The sequence below is a fragment of the Amblyomma mixtum genome, chromosome 1, assembly GCF_055824585.1.
Source record: "Amblyomma mixtum isolate Tamu chromosome 1, ASM5582458v1, whole genome shotgun sequence".
NCBI lineage: Eukaryota > Metazoa > Arthropoda > Arachnida > Ixodida > Ixodidae > Amblyomma > Amblyomma mixtum.
The window spans coordinates 162,276,136-162,297,044 of NC_143012.1; the positions used below are offsets into that span (position 1 = coordinate 162,276,136).

The 20,909-nt window shown below is 48.4% G+C and overlaps 1 protein-coding gene across 1 annotated transcript in view; it reads right to left on the reverse strand.

Moving 5' to 3' along the window:
* LOC149369575 (luciferin 4-monooxygenase-like) overlaps positions 1-20,703 on the reverse strand; it is a 55,185-nt gene extending 34,482 nt beyond the window's left edge. Inside the window, exons 1-3 of the mRNA XM_089558962.1 lie at positions 20,595-20,703; positions 8,396-8,535; positions 6,542-6,743 (exon numbers count right to left, since the gene is read on the reverse strand). Of these exons, the coding sequence (XP_089415088.1) occupies positions 6,542-6,743; positions 8,396-8,535; positions 20,595-20,619 (367 nt within the window). The 5' untranslated portion in view covers positions 20,620-20,703. The remainder of the gene's footprint in view (positions 1-6,541; positions 6,744-8,395; positions 8,536-20,594) is intronic.
* Between the last annotated feature and the right edge of the window lie 206 nt (positions 20,704-20,909).

Consider the following 20,909-nt stretch of genomic DNA (forward strand, 5'->3'; position numbering starts at 1 on the left):
TTAGAGTTCGCTCATCAGCTTCCCTGTTAAGGGCCTGCCCTTAGCAGGGACCGGGAAAAGCCGATGGCGTTCGCAATAGTGGTCCAAAATTTCTCTGAACCGCAGAAGTGGTTGCACAATCTCTGAGCCGGAAGAGCCTGGATGAGGTGCCCGGTAGGTAAGCGCTCCGGCAGCCGCGTCCGCAGCCTCATTACCTCTAACGCCCTGATGGCCCGGAGTCCAAACTATGCGTTTGGGTGAAGGGTCCGAATCCCTCACTGCGCGTTTTAATATACAGTGGGCTAAAGATGAAATCTCCCCAGCCAGGTAGTGTTGACAGGCTCGACACGAATCTGTCACGATTACCTTCGAATTCAAGTCCGAGGCGGCAAGCGCAATGGCTACTTCCTCGGCCTGCGCTGAATTTCGTGCTCGAAAGAAGAGGCCGTTAACGCAGTGATCCTGGTGAACTACTGCGGCCGTGTAGAATCCATTGGGCGACGGCCCTGCCACGTCAACGTAGTATACACCCTGTTTAACGCATTGGTCCTGGTTAACTACTGCGGCCGTGTAGAATCCAGTGGGCGACGGCCCTGCCACGTCAACGTAGTGTACACCCTGTTTAACGCATTGGTCCTGGTGAACTACTGCGGCCGTGTAGTGTCCATTGGGCGACGGCCCTGCCATGTGAACGTAGTATACACCCTATTTAACGCATTGGTCCTGGTGAACTACGGCCGTGCAGAATCCAGTGGGCGACGCCCCTGCCACGCGAACGTAGTATATGTTAGAACGGACGGTGGCAGCCGCACAGTGCATTACCCCCTTGCCTTGAGACCAGTGGGCGCCGAACGCGCCGAACCTCCCCGCACGGCGACCTCGGAGGGGATTATATGCCCTTTCTGGGAAAGGGTGGGGACGGTCGCGGTGGGGAGCGAGACGGGTTGTCAGGCAGGGTGGTGGGTGAGGGAGTGCGTGAGGAGTGTGTGCTGGGCGGTGTTGTGGACTTGCCGTGGTCGATGATGGATTTTGCCGCCTTTTCTCATCCATGTAAATAAATGTTGGTTGTTGTTTTGTAGAAAAAGAATGTGTGTGGTGGCGAGTGATTAAAACGCCGAACGGATCACTTCGTTACTACAGTATACACCCTGTTTAACGCATTAGTCCTTGTGAACTGCTGCGGCCGCGTAGTATCGATTGGGCGACGGCCCTGCCATGTCAACATAGTATACACCCTGTTTAACGCATTGGTCCTTGAGAACTACTGCGGCCGTGTAGAGTCCATTGGGCGACGGCCCTGCCACGTCAACGTAGTATACTGGACCAATGCCTTAACGGCCTCTCCTTTCGAGCTCGAAATGTGGAAGCTGTGTGAGAACCCTCTTATGCGTGTCATATATATATATATATATATATATATATATATATATATATATATATATATATATATATATATACACATATATATATATACATACATATATATATATATATATATATATATATATATATATATATAGATATATATATATATATATATATATATATTGTAGAGCGGTTTGTTGGCACGTTCAAGCGCCGGCGACGAAGACCCTGGCGCAAGAAGTCTAGGAACCAGCGAGGCGAGGGACCGGCACGCAAGCGGCAGTTCTCCAGCACGAGCCTTCTACGGGCGGCGCTAGCGCTTCGTCGTCGTTGGTGGTGGTGCTGTATCATCTTCTTCATTCCAATATATATATATATATATATATATATATATATATATATACATATATATATATGTGTATATATATATATATATATATATATATATATATATATATATATATATATATATATATATATATATTGTAACGTACTTGTTGACGAAGGGGGGCTTTAATAACAAGTGCGAAGACAGACAAGGCCACGCAAGCTGGGGCAGCAAGGGCGACAGATTCCACACGGCGCGAGCCCTTCTTCGTCGTCGTCAGCAGCTATGCGCCACCTGGCAATGCTAGGTGGCAATATATATATATATATATATATATATATATATATATATATATATATATATGTGAAAGAAGCCAACAGCCACAGAAACCAAGGGGCACAGGGTATATTTTTTTAATTTATTTATTTATTTTGTGGTGTTGATCAATTTAGAATATTACTGAATATGTTATCGCTTAAAGCTAATTGATTAGAAAAGCAGAAGAAAAACAACCACATGCCGCCGGTGGGAACCGAACACACGACCTCCGAATTACGCGTCCGGTGCTCTACCAACTGAGCTACGTCGACGGCTGCCAAATCTTCTACTTTCGGGGGTATTTATACTTACATGTGACCTGACCTTGAGAGTGTTCATCAGCGCCACCCACGTTCATAAGCGGCGGACGTAGTACGTCTTGAGTTACCGCTGGTGTGACGTGGAACATCATCGAACGGCGAGGGTGGTGGTGGTGGTGACAACTTTTTAATAAACTAAAGGAGAGTTTGCAGACCAAAAATGGCCCTTTACATAGGTGGAGTCCTTAGTCCGGGACCCCGCTGGACGAGGCCGCTACTCGCTCCCGTTGGGCTAGAGCCCTTTGAGACTCCAGCCACGAGCAGTTGAGCAGGGCTGCCTCCCACGCCTCTAGGGAAAGGGAAGGATTGGGGGGAAGGGAAGGATTCTTCTGACAGGCCCAAACCATGTGGAAGGTATCGGATACTGCCCATCAATTTGGAATCGAAATGTTTCGCTATTGCAGGGCACAACAGAGTGTTGGTCTGCAGGCGTCTTAGAGTTCGCTCATCAGCTTCCCTGTTAAGGGCCTGCCCTTAGCAGGGACCGGGAAAAGCCGATGGCGTTCGCAATAGTGGTCCAAAATTTCTCTGAACCGCAGAAGTGGTTGCACAATCTCTGAGCCGGAAGAGCCTGGATGAGGTGCCCGGTAGGTAAGCGCTCCGGCAGCCGCGTCCGCAGCCTCATTACCTCTAACGCCCTGATGGCCCGGAGTCCAAACTATGCGTTTGGGTGAAGGGTCCGAATCCCTCACTGCGCGTTTTAATATACAGTGGGCTAAAGATGAAATCTCCCCAGCCAGGTAGTGTTGACAGGCTCGACACGAATCTGTCACGATTACCTTCGAATTCAAGTCCGAGGCGGCAAGCGCAATGGCTACTTCCTCGGCCTGCGCTGAATTTCGTGCTCGAAAGAAGAGGCCGTTAACGCAGTGATCCTGGTGAACTACTGCGGCCGTGTAGAATCCATTGGGCGACGGCCCTGCCACGTCAACGTAGTATACACCCTGTTTAACGCATTGGTCCTGGTTAACTACTGCGGCCGTGTAGAATCCAGTGGGCGACGGCCCTGCCACGTCAACGTAGTGTACACCCTGTTTAACGCATTGGTCCTGGTGAACTACTGCGGCCGTGTAGTGTCCATTGGGCGACGGCCCTGCCATGTGAACGTAGTATACACCCTATTTAACGCATTGGTCCTGGTGAACTACGGCCGTGCAGAATCCAGTGGGCGACGCCCCTGCCACGCGAACGTAGTATATGTTAGAACGGACGGTGGCAGCCGCACAGTGCATTACCCCCTTGCCTTGAGACCAGTGGGCGCCGAACGCGCCGAACCTCCCCGCACGGCGACCTCGGAGGGGATTATATGCCCTTTCTGGGAAAGGGTGGGGACGGTCGCGGTGGGGAGCGAGACGGGTTGTCAGGCAGGGTGGTGGGTGAGGGAGTGCGTGAGGAGTGTGTGCTGGGCGGTGTTGTGGACTTGCCGTGGTCGATGATGGATTTTGCCGCCTTTTCTCATCCATGTAAATAAATGTTGGTTGTTGTTTTGTAGAAAAAGAATGTGTGTGGTGGCGAGTGATTAAAACGCCGAACGGATCACTTCGTTACTACAGTATACACCCTGTTTAACGCATTAGTCCTTGTGAACTGCTGCGGCCGTGTAGAGTCCATTGGGCGACGGCCCTGCCACGTCAACGTAGTATACTGGACCAATGCCTTAACGGCCTCTCCTTTCGAGCTCGAAATGTGGAAGCTGTGTGAGAACCCTCTTATGCGTGTCATATATATATATATATATATATATATATATATATATATATATATATATATATATATATATATATATATATATATATATATATATATATATATATATTGTAGAGCGGTTTGTTGGCACGTTCAAGCGCCGGCGACGAAGACCCTGGCGCAAGAAGTCTAGGAACCAGCGAGGCGAGGGACCGGCACGCAAGCGGCAGTTCTCCAGCACGAGCCTTCTACGGGCGGCGCTAGCGCTTCGTCGTCGTTGGTGGTGGTGCTGTATCATCTTCTTCATTCCAATATATATATATATATATATATATATATACATATATATATATATATGTATATATATATATATATATATATATATATATATATATATGTGAAAGAAGCCAACAGCCACAGAAACCAAGGGGCACAGGGTATATTTTTTTAATTTATTTATTTATTTTGTGGTGTTGATCAATTTAGAATATTACTGAATATGTTATCGCTTAAAGCTAATTGATTAGAAAAGCAGAAGAAAAACAACCACATGCCGCCGGTGGGATCCGAACCCACGACCTCCGAATTACGCGTCCGGTGCTCTACCGCTGAGCTACGGCGACGGCTGTCAAATCTGCTTTCGGGGGTATTTATGTTTACAAGTAACCTAACCTTGAGAGAGTTCATCAGCGCCACCCACGTTCATAAGCGGCGGACATAGAACGTCCTGAGTATAGCGAAGTATACGCTTCGTTGAAAGGAAACATAATTATTTGACTCGACGTTTCGATCGGAAGACCGATCTTCTGCAAAGTCCTTAAAAAACAGTTCAACGTTCTCGAACAAAGCGAGCGCCTCGCCAGATTTTTCACTACAACACCCTCGCGTAGTCTACAGACGACCGAAAAACATTCGAAACATTCTAGTACACAAAAAACCATACAACCACTTGGGGTTAGGGTGCCGACTCTGCGCAAAAAGTAGATGCCAGGTCTGCAAGCATGGATGTGCAAACACCAACGTGTGCAATAAGCACAGCCTCAGGCTTTAAACGAAAAATCAATGGCAACTTTAATTGTAATTCCTCCAACGTTATCTATCTCCTAGAATGCAGTGTGCGCAGTCCGCAGTACATTGGGCAGAGGGTTAATCATCTACGAATTCGCTTTCATAACTACCGCTCTCATGCCCTATCTCTACCCAACCTCCCCTTGTCAAAACACATTAATGAGAAAAAACACCCATTTGCCGTATTTAAATTAACAGTCTTAAAGGGTGGGTTCAACAACACCCGGGAACGGGAGCAACGCGAGTCACATTCTATGTATAAGTTCGGAACAATTGCCCACGGAATTAACGAAAGCCTGGGCGTTTTGTCTTCCGTCCGCCCCTTGCAAAGCCAGTGCTGACATCCTGAGTCCCGGCTTGACATGCCTCGGCCATTCCTCCCCTTTCGAATTCTTTTCAAGCCCCCCCCCTCCCAAGCTAACACAGATGTGTGCGCACCTGCAGCCCACGTGTGTCTAGTAAAATTTTCGTGCTCTATATATATATATATATATATATATATATATATATATATATATATATATATATATATATATATATATATATATACATACATACATATACATATATAGACCTTTGCATCGGGCGAGGGAGTTGTCGAAAAGCCTCCTCTCTGGACTGTCGGAAACCGGTTCCGCCGCCCCTTCCACCGTGCTAGCGAGGGGTGCTCACGACAGTCCAGTGAACAATATGGCAGCGCCCAGGGAGCCCTTATTGCAAAGGTCTATATGCGAAATTCAGAAACGCTTCATTTCGGTGAACATTTAATGCTAGTCGACGTTTCGGACAGAGCCTGTCCTTAAATGTTTACCTAAATGAAGCGTTTCTGAATTTCGCATTTTACCTCTAGCAGCAATGTACGTTCATCTTTTTGTCGTATATATATATATATATATATATATATATATATATATATATATATATATATATATATATATATATATATATATATATAAAGGAAACATATTTCTTCGACTCGACGTACCTGTTCCTCGCACTCTCTCTCTCTTTTTTTTCTCGTGTGCGTCGCACTGCCTCTAATAATTTTTTATGTGTATTTCCCTGATATGTGCTTTGTGTTTCCCACTTACCTGTACTGTGCCCGCCCCTATAAAAGGGGAGGCATTAACAATGTAAAATCACTCCTGAAGAAGATCGGTCTTCCGATCGAAACGTCGAGTTGAATAAATATGTTTCCTTTAACGAAGCGTATACTTCTATATATATATATGTGTGTGTGTGTGTGTGTGTGTGTGTGTGTGTGTGTGTGTGTGTGTGTGTGTGTGTGTGTGTGTGTGTGTGTGTGTGTGTGTGTGTGTGTGTTATATATTTGTGTTCGTGAGAAGAGTGGGTGGTGAAAGACAGCAAGGGGCCCGGTGATCGCGAAGTAAAACGAGGCCAGAAGATTCTCCCCTTCGAATTCGGCTAAAGAGGCCAGAAACACTGACGCATCCTTTCAACCGATGGTTACGCTCACCTTCTGGCAACATGCAGTCCGACGTCACGAGCGTGGCGCCCGCCATTGGAACGCTGCACACAGCTACGAGGCTGCCGATAGAGTTGCCGACATGAGCGTAGACCCTGGCGCCTGGTCCGACGCCCTCGCGTTGCAATCCGGCCGCGGAAATCTGCAGTTGCTCCAGCAGTTCCAAGTACGTCAGCTTCTCGTGGCCACATATCTGCGAGGACGTGGCCAGCTCATGGTTGGAAGTCGATTTGGTCTCCACGCACATGCCATGTAGCAATTTGCTTTTGCAGCAGTTTGTGAGCCTAAATTTACGCCCTTTTAGGAATGAAATACTTTTCGCTTTTATTCTCGGCAATCTCCTAAAATCGCGCCGATAATCCGACGGCCCAGATGAAGCCGAACCTTGCGCGAATTTCCGCCCGAAAGGCAGTGGTACACCAGAAAAAAACTTCCTAAGCCCTCCGAGCTGGCTTCATTCACTCGGTATGTTCCTTTGACGCTTTAGGCCACTCGGTCATTGCAACAGTAGTGGCAGTGACATTTATAATTTGTATCTGTAAAAATATGTGCTTGCGTGGGTCCTGGGGTGGGGGGGGGGGGGGGGGGGGTCCCTTGGTTGGAGTAGTTGTGCGGTATAAATGCGAAGTTTACGTCTTTTCTAGCACTAAGCGCTCACAGAAATCTCGCATACAGACTTCGTGCCAGAATCCCGTCGGAATTCATGCTAGAACTGAAGCCGAACCTTGCGCTATGGTTTCCATCAGAAAGATGGTAATACACTAACGTAATAAAACATTTCAGAAACACTTGATGCGGCGTTCGCGTCAACGACGTACTCGTTAGATGTTCCGGACAGCTCGGTCATCGCCTCAAGCCTGGTGGTGGTGGCGGTAAAAATTTATTGGCTATGTACAAGGAGGTGTTTGGGCCCAGACCCTGTTGACCTATGTCCTCGCAAATGTAGGTGGAGCTCCTATTCCGGAGCCCCCAGTGGCGTCTAACGCCGCTCGCGCCCTTTCGACCAAGCCAGTGGCAGCTCTAACTGGTATTTTCGTGCATGACATGACGCGACGGCTTGGTGGCTATAGCCTTCGGACGCTCAGCCCAAGGTTGCGGGATCGAATTCCGGCCGCGGTGGCCGCACTTGGACGGAGGCGAAATGCAACAAGGATGCCACTCGTGAAAATAATGAGGACAGACAGCGAATGGGATGTTAGAAAGATGAGTTGAGAAAGCAAAAGCTTCTGAAAAATACACTGTATGACTCGATATCACAACTAGAAGCGAACTAGAATGTTTTTTTTTTTTTTTATTAAAGAAATTAAATATTTTCATATCAATAGGTTTCGCAGGCCAAGACAGGCCAGGGCGGTTTCAGCCTATCCCAAATTTTGACACCAAACAACATGGCGGTGAACAGAGGGGTTGCATCTGATCTTGTTAATTTTCTGTGGTGTTTCGCTCATTAAAAGCAGAATTAGAACAAGTAAAATAATTGTCTAGGTGCTTATTTTACGGACTCCTTTTTGTCCGTTTGAAATAGCTGCCGGAGAGGCTACACATTCGGCCAGCGAAGTTTGCTTTCTGTACGCACCCAGACCAGAGTGACACTCCAATTCGCTCTTGCGGCTTTACAAGAGTGCGCTCATGGCACTCCCGGTAAGCGCATTTAACTTCCACAAAGGTAAGACAAAAAATTCTCCTGTTGCTGGTAATGCATCACTGCGAGCCTATGCGAGGCGTCTCTGCATCGGGATGCTCAATCTTTGTACTCGCAGCGTTTCGCGAGCACTAGTAAAGCTTGGTAAAGCTGGAGGGAATAAACTTGCTCTCGACCCCGTTATTTTTTTCCCTCCCACTCACCACTGCAGTCTTGGAGCCGTGCCTGAGAAGTCTCTCCGTAAGAAAGGCGTACGTGGACGTGCCGTCCAGCGGTGGGCAGTCTGCGTAAGGCGAGTGGACGACGCCTCCTTCTATCCTTGCGTGCATCTCCATCGGCTGAGCTGAAATAAAGCAGGCGTCAACTGTCTCGCATGCATCCGCCACCTGTGCTATACCGTCTGGCCGCGTCAGCGCCAGCGCAGCACCTGGCGGGGAAACAAAAAGAACTTAGGTTGTAACCTTCCAACATGCTGTTTTTTTGTTTATTTTTGTAAAAGGGGGTTTATTACGAGGTACTGGGGCAGCGGGAACGGCGACGGCAGCAGTCCGGGATCAGGTCGGTGAAGCACACACAACCGTAGCGCTGGCAAAACTCGCGAGAACACTGCCACCTCGTCTTCGTCTTTTCAGTCATCGGACGCATCTTCTTCTTTATCCTTACAATCGCCCCGGGGACAAGACGAGCCATCCTGGTGACTTAGGGTGATGGCAACACGGCGGGGTCGTAGTATGGCTTGAGGCGTTGGACATGAACGGTCTCCCGTGCGCGGCGGCGGAGGTCAGGAGACGGCGTGAGGGGTTCCACGACATAATTAACCGGAGAAGGGCGCTCCAGTACACGGTAAGGACCATGGTACTTGGCAAGAAATTTTGGGGAGAGACCGGGAGTTCCTGCATGGATCCAGAGCCACACAAGGGCGCCAGAAGAGTAGTTCGGCGAGGTTTGGCCTTGGTCGAGACGGGAGCGCTGGCGATACTGGGTGTCAGTCGTGAGTGAGCGGGCGATTTGGCGGAAGGCTTCGGAAACAGGCCGATATTCGGATTCATCAGGGTGGTAAGGGAGAATTGTGTCGATAGTAGCAGTGGGTTGGCGGCCATAAAGTAGGAAGAAAGGAGAGAAGCCGGTGGTGGACTGCGTAGCGGTATTGTACGCATAAGTGACGTACGGAAGGACGAGATCCCAATTCGTGTGGTCAGAAGCGACGTACTTGGACAGCATGTCTCCGAGGGTGCGGTTAAATCGTTCAGCGAGGCCATTTGTCTGCGGATGACAGGCGGTGGTGGTTCGGTGAATCGTGTTGCACTCTATGAGAAGCGTCTTTACCACGTCAGATAAGAACACGTGGCCTCGGTCACTGAGCAGTTCACCGAGGTGCACCCTAACGAAGAATGAATCGGTGCAAAATGAAGGAGGCGACGTACAGGCGGGGCCATAAGTAAACGGAGCACGCTATTTCGTTCGAGGTGCAAGCACAACTTCTCCACTGGAAATAAAGAAGCTTTGTTTGTCTACAAGAAAGCCCACCAACCTCCGCTACCAGCATGCGCGCACCACTGCTGGAAATTTCAATTTCAAGACAGTTGCGTGCTCCGCTTACTTTTCTCCACGCCTGTACGTCGCTGTGGCAGCCGGAAGGGCAGCAGTTCCGACATCGACAGACAATTCAAGAACAAATTGCTGAGGCTCTTCCACCAGCCCATCCGTCACCGCCTGTCACAGTTCCGCTGACATACGCTGATGTTGTCGCCAGACCACAACCTGTGGCGGCTCCGCTCACATATGCCGAAGCCATCGCGGGACCGCCTCCTGTCACGGCTCCAGTGACGTATTCCGATGCCGTCGCAAGACCGCAGCCGCCAATCTGCAGTGCACCTCCGGCGCATTTGCGAGGGCCGGTGCCTTACCGTTGACCTACTCCAAGGATCAGCGATTCCTGGCACGGACAATCGGCCAATTTGCTTCTTTTGTGGTCTTCCTGGTCACGTAGCCCGCCATTGCCGCCGTCGTCTCCCAGTCGCGGAATTTCCTCCCCAAGCTGCTGCGCCGCCGCAGAGTCGTGCTTTCTCCCCGGACCGTTCTGCCCTCTCCAGCCGCCGGACCTCTTCTCCACGACGCAGGTCTATCTCGCCTATGCGACGTCGCCCCACCGCTAACCAGGAAGAAAACTAGGCGCCGTAGTTCCTGAGGCGAGAACTGCGTCGCCATCGAGCTTCTAAAGGCCTCATCCGTCAGCCGCTAACCTCATTGAAATTTCCGTCGACGGCGTTTCTGTCATGGCGCTTGTCGACACTGGTGCTGCGGTTTCAGTCATCGGAGGTATCTTCTTCTTTATCCTAACAATTTATTTATTTATAATGAGGTATTGCTTCAAATACCTTATCAGGGTAGATAGAAAACGAAATAATAAACTAAATGTACAAAATACAGGGGGCGGTGCCGATGCTCTTTCACCGCTCAGTCGATGAAAAGGGGAAAAACCAGTCCTCGCACAGTGTCGTGTCGAACTCACCACTACGCAAGTTCGGCGCCTCCGTGGGAAAGGAATGGCACGCCGTTTCCTAGCCGATGGACAGGGGGAAACACAGTCATCGAACACTCTCATGTCGACTACACCATTCTGGCAAGTTCGGTGCCTCCGTGGGAAAGGAATGGCACGCCGTTTCCCAGCCGGTGGACATGGGGAAAAACAGTCATCGAACACTGTCGGGTCGACTTCACCATTCTGGCAAGTTCGGTGCCTCCGTGGGAAAGGAATGGCACGCCGTTTCCCAGCCGGTGGACAGGGGGAAAAACAGTCATCGAACACTGTCGGGTCGACTTCACCATTCTGGCAAGTTCGGTGCCTCCGTGGGAAAGGAATGGCACGCCGTTTCCCAGCCGGTAGACAGGGGGAAAAACAGTCATCGAACACTGTCGGGTCGACTTCACCATTCTGGCAAGTTCGGTGCCTCCGTGGGAAAGGAATGGCACGCCGTTTCCCAGCCGATGGACAGGGGGAAACACAATCATCGGACACTATCGTGTCGACTACACCATTCTGGATAGTTAGGTGCCTCCGTGGGAAAGGAATGGCACGCCGTTTCACAGCCGATGGACAGGGGGAAACACTGTCATCGAACACTGTCGTGTCGACTTCACCATTCTGGCAAGTTCGGTGCCTCCGTGGGAAAGGAATGGCACGCCGTTTCACAGCCGATGGACAGGGGGAAACACTGTCATCGAACACTGTCGGGTCGACTTCGCCATTCTGGCAAGTTCGGTGCCTCCGTGGGAAAGGAACTGTACGCCGCTGCTGCCGCCGGCGCCAGTCCGCGCCGCATCTTTGCTTCTTGATGACTCATAACTGCTAGGAATTCTTCCCAGGTTCGTATTCGCCCATCTCAACACTGCACTCACATCGCACAGAACACGGGCTTCTAGGAATTCGCCTCCATCGAAATGCGACCGCCGCGGCCGGGATCGAACCCGCGTCTTTCGGGTCAGCAAGCGAGCGCCACAAAGCCACCGCGGCGGCTTTTATTTTGTAGAATGTAGCCTAGTTTCTACAGCAATTTTTGTTACGTGATACTTTATCAAATTCCTAACGAAAATTGATAAAAAATAACATGTTTATTTACCCTCGTTGGTGGCTGCTGCAAAGTGACGAATTATTTCGACAAGTTGTGTATTGGTTGAGAATTCTCACCTAAAGCTGTGCTGCATGCAGGTAAGTAGGTTATGTTTCTCAATAAAAGCAGTTATGCAGGGTGTTTCACCTAAGACTACAAATTTTTTAAAATTAGGCTTTTTGCGTTAGAAGAGTGCTTTTCTTTCGGTATAGCATTTTCAGCGGTGTAGTGCATCAGAATACGGCTAAGGCGCGCTAACTAGCAGGCTGGTTAACTAATACCGAATAGTTAACTTTATAACTATTACCTTTAGGCTCCTTAATTATTTAGAGGCGTGTAGCGCATCGTAAGTAATATCCAAAACAGTTTTTAGAAGTTACAAAACACGGTTACCCTCGACGCTATGGCCAGCCAAATTTTGGCTGTTTCGACGTTACATGAACTGGACAGGTTGGTTTCCCTTCAAGCTTCTCGAAAGCGCATTTGTTGTGGTTCAATGCGGCCAAAATTTGTTAGGCAACAGCGTCTGAGGGTAACCGCCTTTTCGAAGCTCTAAAACCTGATATGAATGTTACTTACGGTGGGCTACACGCCTCTCTATAGCTAAGGATCCCTACAGCAATAGTTAAAAAGTTAACTATTCAATATCACTTAACCGGCCTGCTAGTAAACACGTCTTAGCTGCATTCTGATGTACTACACCATTGACAATGATATGCTGAAGAAAGCGCTCTTCTAATTGAAAACGTCTTTTTTTTTAATGTCTTGGGTGAATCATCCTGTACATGTTTATGAATGACATGCTCTAAGATTTTACAAGCGTTTAGGTTAGCGAAATTGGACGGCAATTCTTAATGAGTGGTGATCTGTCATCACATAAATGCAATGGCTTGATTCTGATATCCCGCCATTCATCAGGTAGTACAGCTTTAGTTAGAAATCTAGTGTACAAAAATGGAAATATTTTGCAGACCATTCAGCAGAAAAGCCGCCAGTCACTCGTTGGTTGTTTCTGAGATGGTCGTAATGGACTTAATACGGCTTTATTGTTATGGAGCTAATATCGTATGCTCTAGCAGGAAAGACTCCCGTCGTTTCTTCACACAACATGGCTGGGGGCCGAAAATGTGCCGTGCGAGAAGAGCATCTCACGCGTGTATACGCCGCTGTTGCTCTCGAATTCCTGCTTGCAAGCAACGCGATGCCAAGAGAAGCGCCTTTGTTTGCAAAAGATCTCATTTTGGTCTTCCCTATGACCAAACACCTGAGAACACCTACTGTCAGATGTTTCCCCGCCGCCCTTCCTTTCACCATAGGAGGGGTAGCCAGAAGAGTCGTGCACACCTGCTGCCCCATGCCTTTTGCTGCCGACTACGAGGCTGCAATAGAGAGAGGGCAGGCAGACGGCTCTTGACACACACAACGTGCACGCAGGAGGAGGAAGCGTATATGATTGGCTGGGTTTAAATAGGGCTTTGAATGAAGGCCCTATTTCAAGGCGCATCTGTTCACTTAGCGTCTTGAAAGTCTCTTTATTGTATCGAACTCGGAGAGGGTGTTTGAGTAAGGAATGATGATCCAGGGGAGCGTAGAAGATATATTTTATTCTACCCCGCATGAAGACCGCATGGATAGCATGCGAATGTGTATTTCAGAGCATAACGATGAGCTTGAGTTTAGAAACAGTTGTGGAATCCCAACAGATTCATTTTTGGAACTGACCTCCTTTTATTTGAATACCACGTTTGTGGAGCATGGCAGTGCTCTATATGTTCACAAATCTGGTGCACGTATCAGTTCGAACGTTGCCCCTTTGCCAAGAACTTGCATTGGCTGCGGAAATAGTCTTTGGGTACATCGATGATTTTCTGAGTCCAGGAAATGTGCATATCATCAAGCTGTTCAAGAAGCGAGGCCTTGGTCTTAGGTTTACAAGGAACAAATGTCCAAACAAAAAGAGCTGCGGTTTCTGTACCTTACCTTCATGTTCAGCAGGCGCTGTGTGTGCTGGCGATATTCACCTAGGACTGTTAAGGCACTACTTGATTATGGGTCTAACGATTCCAAGCTTGTTAAACACAGCATCGTTGTCCAGCCTGGGCTCAGTATTGATGTAGTCGTGCTTTCATAACATGACGACTGGTTTCCAAGAGCAGGATTCAAGGTTAACGAACGCAAGATTTTTCATCCATTTTAATGCGAGAGCCCGTAATAAGTTGCTAAAGAAGCTGAAACCGCGTCGCGGCTATTTGCGGCATCAGGCCTGGGCCAGTCAGCGAGATGCCAAGAGACCATTGTGTTACCATACGTGCATAGAAAAATGTGGCCGGAAGATATGCCGTAAACGCGGTATTCTCGGCGCCTAATAAGTTATCGAGAATCTGTAATATTGCTCACAATAAACCTGTGAATGTGGTCGGGAAAAGCACACGTGTCGATTGAAACATGGGAATATGTACGTGCCTTGCCAAATAAACGTGGTGCATCGAATACCGTTATCTTGCGCTCGGGTTACGTGGGTCGCATTGGAAGGTGGTATTATTATAAGATTACTGGACCACGAGAGGTCTTTAGATGTTGCAAGTGGTTCTAACTTGATTGTGCATTTTAAGGGATGTGAAGGTTGCTACCCGTTCCTTTCGGCAACGCGCATATTGGCGGTTTATTCATTACACATTAACCGGGAAATTATCGAGGCTAGGCACACAATACGACTAGGGGATGAATGTGTGAGTGTGCCGTCAATCGCGTTAATATGCAGCGAGTTGAGCTATCCAGATCAGGGAAGGGTTCGAGGCAATTTATGACTCTAATCATGCTTTACGCTTTTCGGTGATTGTGTGGTTTGTTGTGTTGCTTGGCTTGTCTATTTAATCCCTGTTTCCTGTAATGAACTTCGGTGCGAGTCGGAGTTTGTTTTGTCTTCATTCACATCCCCCTCTTTCGCGCTGATAGATTCATCATGGCACCACACCAATTTGCCCAAATTTCTATCCTTCTATAACGGTGCCTGTCGTTTGGCGGGAAACCTTTCACTCTTGTTGTTGTTGGCCTCGAGAAATGGCACATACCCACAGTGGGGGACTTGCCAGGGTGCCTTGCACATTCAAACATTAGGAGCAATTAAGATTGACGTACGTGAAATTTTGTTGCAATGGAAAAAAATCAGATGATCTTAACTAACAAAGCGATCTCCCTGGCGCAATGACGTAATTATGATGATAATCGCACACTGGTTTTACGACATATCCCCTAGCGCCTGCCCTAGAGGAGAAAAAATTCAAGGGGGCGCTTTGTTTACCTAACGTGCGGAGAGGCGAAAGCCTTAAGCACGGTGTTGCTGCTTGCGTCACTGATTTGTGGTTAAGATGTTAAGCTTCACCTCTAAGAGTGGAACGCGACAGCGCCTTGAAACGCTGCCAGGGAGTCCACAGAACGCCATCGCCCGTTCGGATCTACGCCTTACTCGTCGGTAAATTGGCTTTTGAGGAAAGGAAACGTGTCTCGCATATCTCGGTGGACACCTGAACCTCGCCGTAACGGGAAGGCAGGAAGATGGGAGTGAACGAAGACGCCGTATTCACTAGACACGCCTTTGTTCATTCCAAACAATCGAGCTGGCATGGCGGAGTGGTTAGCGTGCTCTTCTTGCACTCCGGATACCCTGGTTCGATTACCCAACTCGACCAATTTCCGACTCGGTTTTAATTATTTATATGGTCTGACTGGAAAGGTTAATTAGGCTATGTGGTTAATTAAGCACTTAACTAAACTCAGTCCCACTTACTTGGAGCATCACTATACGACCTCTCTAACTGCTTACATGGTTATTAGCCAAAGTACAATTGGCCCCGTTCGAAATTTGCGCACTGTGACGTCACGACCATTTCGACCAATTGAAAAGCGTGACATATCTGTCGACAACTCCCGTTTACAACGATGAGGCATTAAAGGCCTCCGCCTTAAAAGGACCTTTCACTAGTTTTGGTTATATGCGCACGCATTGTTCTGCGAGTCTTCTTTGGCCTCTTTCCTTCCCTAAATATTCAGTAGACAGCCCAGCCTATGTCCTGCTTTCTTTTCTTTTTTAGTTTTGCGTCTAAAGGCTAGTCCCAGATGACCCTAACGTATTCTGTAGTGCCAGAAGCTATTGCGCGTCCAAAGCAACGAAAGTACCTCCTGCTGCCGTCTGCCTCCTGAGACCAAAAAGAGCGTTATATTCGGCGACAACTTTTCTTGGCAGTGAAAGTAAGGCCACACGGGGGGGGGGGGGGGGGGGGGGGGGGGGGGGGCGTCCGTGAATGTGTCTTCCGCCAAATAGTCTTCCGCCAAATAGTGCGCCTGGCCCTCTAGTACGTTCCTTTGTCTGCGGTACCTGCACTCCATCGCTGGTACAGCTGGCGCCATCTGTGGAAGCTTCTTGTAGCCAGGAGTGTCCAGCAAATTCGTTGTGATTAATAAAATTTTTATTGGGGATAGCATCTGGAGGGTCGCGAAGGCGAAAACTATGTGCAGCCTCTACCTGGCAACCGTGGCCGGTGGTGTTTAGGGGGATTTCCATCTCTGGCACAATTGGCAGGTGGAGAGAGCGGAATCGTTCTCTCCACTTGTAGGGGAGAGAAGAAAGGGGCCGAACTAAGAATGACTCAGCTAAAATGAAAAAGTGAAGCGATTATGAATAGAATTGGAAGGAGAATAGAAACAGAAATCTAATAGAACATAATTGAAATATAATCAGAACATGAATAGGATAAAAATATGAACAGGATCAAAATATGAATAGAATCAAAATATGAATGGAATCAAAACTGGAATAGAATGGTCAATGAAAGACAGCGGAATCAGAATTGGAACACGATCAGGACTGAATTAGACTGGCGAATGAAAGGAACAGGCTTTCGCAATTCCTCCGCATCAATCCAAATTATCGCCCCTAAATTTTTTCCTTAATTTTCAGCGTTGATAGGTGACAGTTGTGTTAAGAATATGCCCCCAATAACAAATACTGAGAAAAATTGCCGGAGACACTTAAGCTCTGCCTTAAAAATATGACGCAATAGAGTAATGGTTTAATTACCACAAAGTGTGTAGAAGGCCATTCTCTACTTTACACACATAGATCCCTGGGAGTCCTTATACCCCTCCTGGCGCAGTGGTGCAGCGGTTAAGCGATGCGCCGCTGCCCTGCGATGACAGGTGCTGCCAGCGGTGGGCCTTGTGCGACACAGGTTGCTCTCCCCGAGCGACCAATCATAAATTTATCTGCCACCTGCCATGGTGGGCAGTCTTCATACTATCCGGTGGGCAGGTTTTGATGACGTCGCAAGGTCACGTGACCTAGTTGGCCCACCTTCCAGATTCATGTCCTTGATTTTTCACTCGCAACGCCGACAACGCCGTCACCGGATTTTCTGTGCAAGCGGCTTTAGCGCTATGGGGTTAATATATTCTTTTTTTTTTTTAAGGGAAAGTGAGCCAGCACAAGGGGAGCCTATGTACTGCTGCGTATGAAGAGAGGGCGTTTCACACGCCGTAGCTTCCGCTCCATTGCCAGAGAAATTAAGGGGGTACTTTGTTCACCTAAAGTGCGGTGAGGCGGAAGCGCGGTGTTGCAGCTTGCGTCACTATGTGTGGTTAAGATGTTAAGATTAGCCTCTAAGAATGGAACGCGACAGCGTCTTGCAACGCTGCCAGGAAGTCCACAGAACGCCATCGCCCGTTCGGCTCTACGCCTTGCTCGTCGGTAAATTGTTTTTTTAGGAAAGGAAATGTATTGCATATCTCGGTGGACACCTGAACCTAGCCGTAAGGGAAGGGAGGAAGATAGGAGTGAATGAAGACATCGTATTCACCTTCGACGAACTACTAGAAGCGCAACATAGTGCGCATTTAGACAGACTCACTCAAACCAGAACGGGAAGACACCTACTGGAGAAATTACGGCTACCTCTAGGTACACAAAGAGACAAGCAACAGATTAATAATGAAGACAGAAACAACATCCGGGTAAGACCAATACCCCGACACATGGATCCGAATTTACATCATGAAAGACGACAAGCCAGAGTCTGAGCACTCACCAGGGAACTCGGCGACAATCCCAACGTAGTCTACACGGACGCAGCAAAGTACCGATACCAACGCAAAACGATCGCCGTTCTAACAGACGAAGGAGGGCAAGAAATAACTAGCGCAACGATAAACAACCCAAACATAGAAGCAGCTGAAGAAGCCGCCATTGCTCTGGCAATATCGCACGGCAACGCAACAGGACACAACCTCACTATAGTGACGAACTCCAAACAAGCATGTAGAAACTACACAAGAGGCAGGATCGACAGCATCGCCAATCATATTCTACGCACGACGAGAATACACAAAAACACTAAACATAGTATAGTGTGGGTTCCCGGACATGAGGGGATGAGGGGCAACGTGGCAGCAGACGAGTTAGCTCGATGGTACGTCAACCGAGCAGACTCGGCACTTTGCACCACAGGCACCTTTGACCCAGCTATCCCCACGTACTCAGATATGCTCGATCATTACAGGGGTCAGCGGAAACGCTACCCAGCCCTACACAAAAGGCTCACCAAAGAGGAGGCGGTAGACTGGCGCAGACTACAAACCGGTACCTACCCACACCTGCACGAACTACAGAAGTTTTTTCCTACACAGTAAGCAGACGAATGTCCGTGGTGTCAGGGTAAACCTATACTAGAACATGTCACATGGACCTGCCCTAAGGCAGACTTAGGGTCCAGAGTAGACCACCCGAGTGTGAAGCAGTAGGAGCACTTGCTGGCCAGCGAGGACGAGGAAGCGCAACGATTCCTTGTGCGCCGAGCCACGATGGCAGCAGTCAAGTGCGGCATCCTGGACCAAGGATCGACCACGGCGCCCAATGACCCGTGAGGGTCAAGAACACCAATTTATTAACAATAAAGTTTTTTCCATCCATCCATCAGACGCGCCTTTGTTCATTTCCAATCCATCGAGGTGGCATGGCGGAGTGGTTAGCGTGCTCGTGTCGCACTCCGGAGACCCTAGTTCGATTCCCCAACTCGACCAATTTCCTACTCGGTTTTATTTATTTATCTTGTCTGACTAGAAAGGTAAACTAGGCTATCTGGTTAATTAAGTAATTAACTAAACTCAGTCTCACTCACTTAGAGCATCACTATACCATCCCTTTAATTGGTTGCGTGGTTACTAGCCAAAGCACAATTGGCCCCTTTTGAAATTCGCGCTGTGTGACGTCCCAACCATTTCGACCAATTAAAAAGAGTGACATTTCTATCGACAATTTCTGCTTACAACGATGAGGCATTAAAGGCTTCCGCCTTAAAAAGTTGTCGGGTGCATAACACGCGCAGCTCGGCTCATCTCGCTGCGACGCGAGCGCGAAGTCACGCCAAGGCACGCCACGGTGGACAGGAACCCTAACTGCAGCCGCCCAGAGCGAGGGGCGGTATCGAGCGGCGCCGCGAATGCTGCTCACGGCTGGCGCCCGACACATGTCTGAGCATGGCGGCTACGTGAGTCGTGTCCCGGATGGTGAAATACAATGAGTGCCACATAACCTGTAAACTGCGCACAACTAGGAGTAAAAACAGAGGTTGCAGAGTAAACGGCAAATTACTCAGAACTGACGGTAAAACTCAAGGTTACAGCAAAACTTGTAAATTAATCGCTAACAGCCGCCGCGGTGGCTGAGTAGTTATGGCGCTCGGTCAGCAACAGTCAAAGGATATTGGCTCATAACACTGTTTTACCAAAGTTAGTTCCAGTTTGTCATTCATTAAACCGCGTAATTACCATTTTACCCGCCGCGGTGGCTCAGTGGTTACGGCGCTCGTCTGTGACCCGAAAGACGCGGGTTCGATGCCGGCCGCGGCGGTCGAATTTCGATGGAGGCGAATTTCGAGAGGCCCGTGTACTGTGCGATGTCAGTGCACGTTAAAGAACCCCAGGTGGTCGAAATTTCTGGAGCACTTCACTGGACATTCCTTACAGCCTGAGTTGCTTTGTGAGGTTAAACCCCAATAAACCAACCAACCAAATTATTCGCTAACGACCCTTAAATGAAGGGCGCAGCGCAACATTTGAAAGGTACACGTTACGCTATACCTGCAAAAAAAAAAAATGACGGTGCACAAAGTTTTGACAGCGTGCACCAGGATTGGTGCCTATAGAAGTTATTCATTAAAAATGAGGTCAACACAGAAGGAAACAATTGGTGCCGGCCGCAGCAACAGATACCTGCTATCGTAAACACTTGACCTGCAGCCGAAAGAAGAGAAAGAGAAGGATGGGAAGATAAGAAGACGGGGTGCAGAATGGAGCGATAGCGGGAAGGGATAAGGGAAAAAATGTGCATACCTATATACACAGCACAGTCAGAGTTCCATGCACACTAAAAACGAAAAATAAAATGTGGCTACATTAAAGGCCTGCAGCACAGTATTTCATGCTTTGTGGCTCGCTGCAGGATGCTCGCGCTTTGCATATGGGGCAGGCGGACGCTTTATGGAGACTAGCAGCTGCAGTATTTTAGGTTCGCTGAATATACAGGTATACGATCTATAGGATATATGGATAGTTCTGTTCTCTCCATTTTTGCAGGCATTCAGTACTTTCTGTCCAATGGTTATGAATAGTGCAGATTTCAGAGCCGGTAACAGGCAGCACGGGTGGTCATATGCACCTTAAAACAAAAAAAAATGGCAGCAGCTGTGGTGTAAATCAAACTGTTTAAACAAGAATTTCATGCTAAGAGTACTGCACGAACCTGGCAATGGAACGGAGCGTCGCATCGCTGCGTCCGGATCTGACTCGTGTCGAACCCTAACTGCTCGTGCGAGGTCTGTACCACAAAGACGTTGATAAACAGGAATGGCGCGGCGTTGTCGGTGGTTGATAATAACCGACGATGGAGCCCGATAATAGAACAGAGCATCATACAGTTCCGCCCTGCTCTGCTGATAACACCGATTGATTACAGCGTTCCAATAGGGTATATGTAAACTGAGCTTTGAAAAAGCAGAAAAGAAAAAGAAAACTGTAATACAGGTACCGCTTCCAGCTGTTTTCACACGCATGCTGA